Source organism: Aulonocara sp. 'chitande type north' Nkhata Bay, linkage group LG16 (genome assembly GCF_057382095.1).
Source record: "Aulonocara sp. 'chitande type north' Nkhata Bay isolate Kocher_YH1m ecotype deep benthic linkage group LG16, A_spYH_male_GT1.1, whole genome shotgun sequence".
Lineage (NCBI taxonomy): Eukaryota > Metazoa > Chordata > Actinopteri > Cichliformes > Cichlidae > Aulonocara > Aulonocara sp. 'chitande type north' Nkhata Bay.
Window position 1 is genome coordinate 40,616,376 of NC_141359.1, and position 2,823 is coordinate 40,619,198.

General features: G+C 46.3%; 1 protein-coding gene across 1 annotated transcript; it reads left to right on the forward strand.

The window, feature by feature from the left end:
* The first annotated feature begins 309 nt into the window (after positions 1-309).
* LOC147312138 (uncharacterized) lies at positions 310-1,895 on the forward strand. Its single transcript, XM_086265953.1, has 5 exons — positions 310-340; positions 995-1,036; positions 1,110-1,394; positions 1,482-1,724; positions 1,813-1,895. Exons 1-5 carry the CDS (start codon positions 310-312, stop codon positions 1,893-1,895), a joined length of 684 nt encoding a protein of 227 aa, XP_086122079.1.
* Positions 1,896-2,823: the final 928 nt, after the last annotated feature.

The window sequence follows — 2,823 nt, forward strand, 5'->3', positions numbered from 1 at the left end:
CAGACGGATCTTACAGACGTGTGGTTTCTTCAAGCGCACATGCCACCGTGTGGCAGTCAGTGTGCTGTGGAAGGTTACAACGTCATGGCTCACAATCTAGATCTGTGTGGAGTCTTACTGTTGAGCTCCATAGAGTCTAATTATGTACTGAAACAGTCAAAATGTCAGAGTCCATAAAACGAGTGAAGGAGGTGGGCGTCTTATTTATGTCAAACTCGCGTCTGCATTTCGCTTCCGTGTAAACAAGGAAGTGGTGAAGCTGAACGCGTCTCACTGCTCCGACTGACATTCAGTCGGCATCCGGACGACATGAAGACTCCAGCTGTCTCTCTGCTCCTCGGTGAGTCAAACACAGCTCCTCCATCCATCCATCCATCCATCCATCCATGCATCCATCCATCCATGCATCCATCCATCCATCCATCCATGCATCCATCCATCCATCCATCCATCCATCCATCCATGCATGCATCATCCATCCATCCATCCATCCATCCATCCATCCATCCATCCATCCATCATCCATCCATCCATCCATGCATCATCCATCCATCCACCCTCCATCCATCATCCATCCATCCACCCATCCATCTATCCTCTATCCATCCATGCATGCACCCATCCATCCATCCATCCATCCATCCACCCTCCATCCACCCTCTATCCATCATCCACCCATCCACCATCCATCCATCCATCCATCCATCCATCCATCCATCCATCCACCCATCCATCCATCCATCCATCCATCCATCATCCATCCATCCATGCATCCACCCATCCATCCATCCATCCATCCATCCATCCATCCATCCATCCATCATCCATCCATCCACTGACTGAGGAACCAGAGTGAGTCCAGGTCCAGTTGAAGGACAGTTGATGAATGAATGCTGGGAGTTTTTGGTTTCTTTAAATGAGCGTGAAGCAGAAGCAGCTGATCCACCTGACCTTCAGTGACCTCTGACCTTTACTGACCTGTGTCCTGTTGCAGGTGTGTGTGTGCTGCTGCTGTCTGCACTGGCTGTTTCTGCAGGTGAGTTGATGAAGTGAAAACAATCAGAGACTCCAAAAGATCACAAATACATTTACTGTGTGTCTGTGCTCAGTCTCTCTGCAGGTCAGTCCAAACCTCCAGCAGATCTTCAAAAATTACGCTTCTTCTGTGTCTCTGAGTTGTGTTGATGATGAAGGAGAGACAGCTGATGGGTGGAAGGTGATGATAACAACAGATGACTACAGTTATGACTGTGCTGACAGTCTAAGCTTGCATGGATATGGTGTGGGATATTACTCTTTCTGTATTCTGGATTCATTCTTCTCCTCTGATCCTCTTTACTTCTGTGAAAACTCGTCTGGACAGCAGAGCGATGAAGTCTCCATCAGCATTTCAGGTACAGGAAGTGAGCTGTCTTTGTGCGACTCTGCTCTGCTGGTGGATCTTTGTCTCTGTATCACCCTTTTGTGTCTCTGTTGGTCAGATAGAAGTGTGATCCTGGAGATCCCTGCACTTCCTGTGAGGGCAGGAAGTAATGTCACGCTGCGCTGCAGAAACCACAGGGGTTCAAAGGTTGAAGCTTATTTCTTCATTAATGGGAGTCATGTTGGAGCTGAACACAAGTCAGAGCTCATCATCACTAATGTGCAGAGGTCTGATGAAGGCGTCTACTCGTGTTCTGTCGGCGTAGATGAAGAATCTCTTAAGAGCTTTCTGAGGGTCAGAGGTGAGGACACTGACATCACTTCCTGTTTAAAGACGTGACCTAACTAAACTGATCGCTGACAGACCCACCTTCATCATCTCTCCTGCAGAGCCTGCTGTCACCCCTTCTTCCTCCCCTCGTCCCCCTTTTCTTCCTCCCTTCCTCCTCCTCCTCACTTTTTGTCTGTACTGAGACTATCCTGCCATCTAGTGGTCTTTTGTCCATATTGCATCTCTGCTGGTGTGCTGCTGTCCATCTGATGCAGAAGGAAGACGGCAAAGAAATCAGCCATCTCCATGGAGATGACCCGGCACGATGGAGGATGTCAGGGTTTGGATGGAGACTATGAATGCATGTTTGCTGATATGCTTTATACAAGCCCAAGATGTCTTCATGATGTGTTTATTATCTGCTCCTGTACTGATGATGTTCAGCCTCCTCTGAGTATAAATAGTTTTTGGGGGGTTTTTTTGGAAATCAATCCTGTTTCTCCCTCCAAGTGAGAAAACACTTTATGTTTTATTACTGGCTATGGAAATCGTGTACATCATTGTCCTTTGTATGCTTCTGCTAAATGTCTTTCTTTTTTTCATATTCACAGACTTTCCCATCGGTTGATCTTTATCTATAATCTCTGCTTGGGCTGGTTCCCTCTTATTTATGTGTTTATATGTGTAAAAAACGCAACCAATACAGCCTTCGTTCTCACAATATCATACAATTGATTGTCCCAAAAATTAGGACAGAACTGAGGAAAAAGGCTTTTCAATACGCTGCCCCTGCTTCCTGGAATAATCTGCAGAAGGAACTGAAATGATCAGAATTTGTTACCTCGGGGGAGTTTAAGTTCAATTCAATTTATTTATACAGCACCAAATCACAACAACAGTCACCTCAAGGTGCTTTATATTGTACAGTAGATCGTACATTAATAGATACAGAGAAAAACCCAGCAATCATATGACCTTCCCACTGTTGCCAAAGTGCGACAGTGGGAAGGAAAAACTCCCTTTTAACAGGAAGAAACCTCTGACAGAACCAGGCTCAGGGAGGGGCGGGGCCATCTGCTGTGATTGGTTGGGGTGAGAGAAGGAAGACAGGATAAAGACATGCTGTGGAA

What these genes read in the sequence shown, in the direction of transcription:
- LOC147312138 (XM_086265953.1), top strand. Translation starts at nt 310, where the DNA reads ATGAAGACTCCAGCTGTCTCTCTGCTCCTCG. An exon ending in TGCACTGGCTGTTTCTGCAG is followed by an intron (nt 1,037 to 1,109) that starts GTGAGTTGATGA and finishes GTCTGTGCTCAG; the next exon opens with TCTCTCTGCAGGTCAGTCCA. An exon ending in AGTCTCCATCAGCATTTCAG is followed by an intron (nt 1,395 to 1,481) that starts GTACAGGAAGTG and finishes TCTGTTGGTCAG; the next exon opens with ATAGAAGTGTGATCCTGGAG.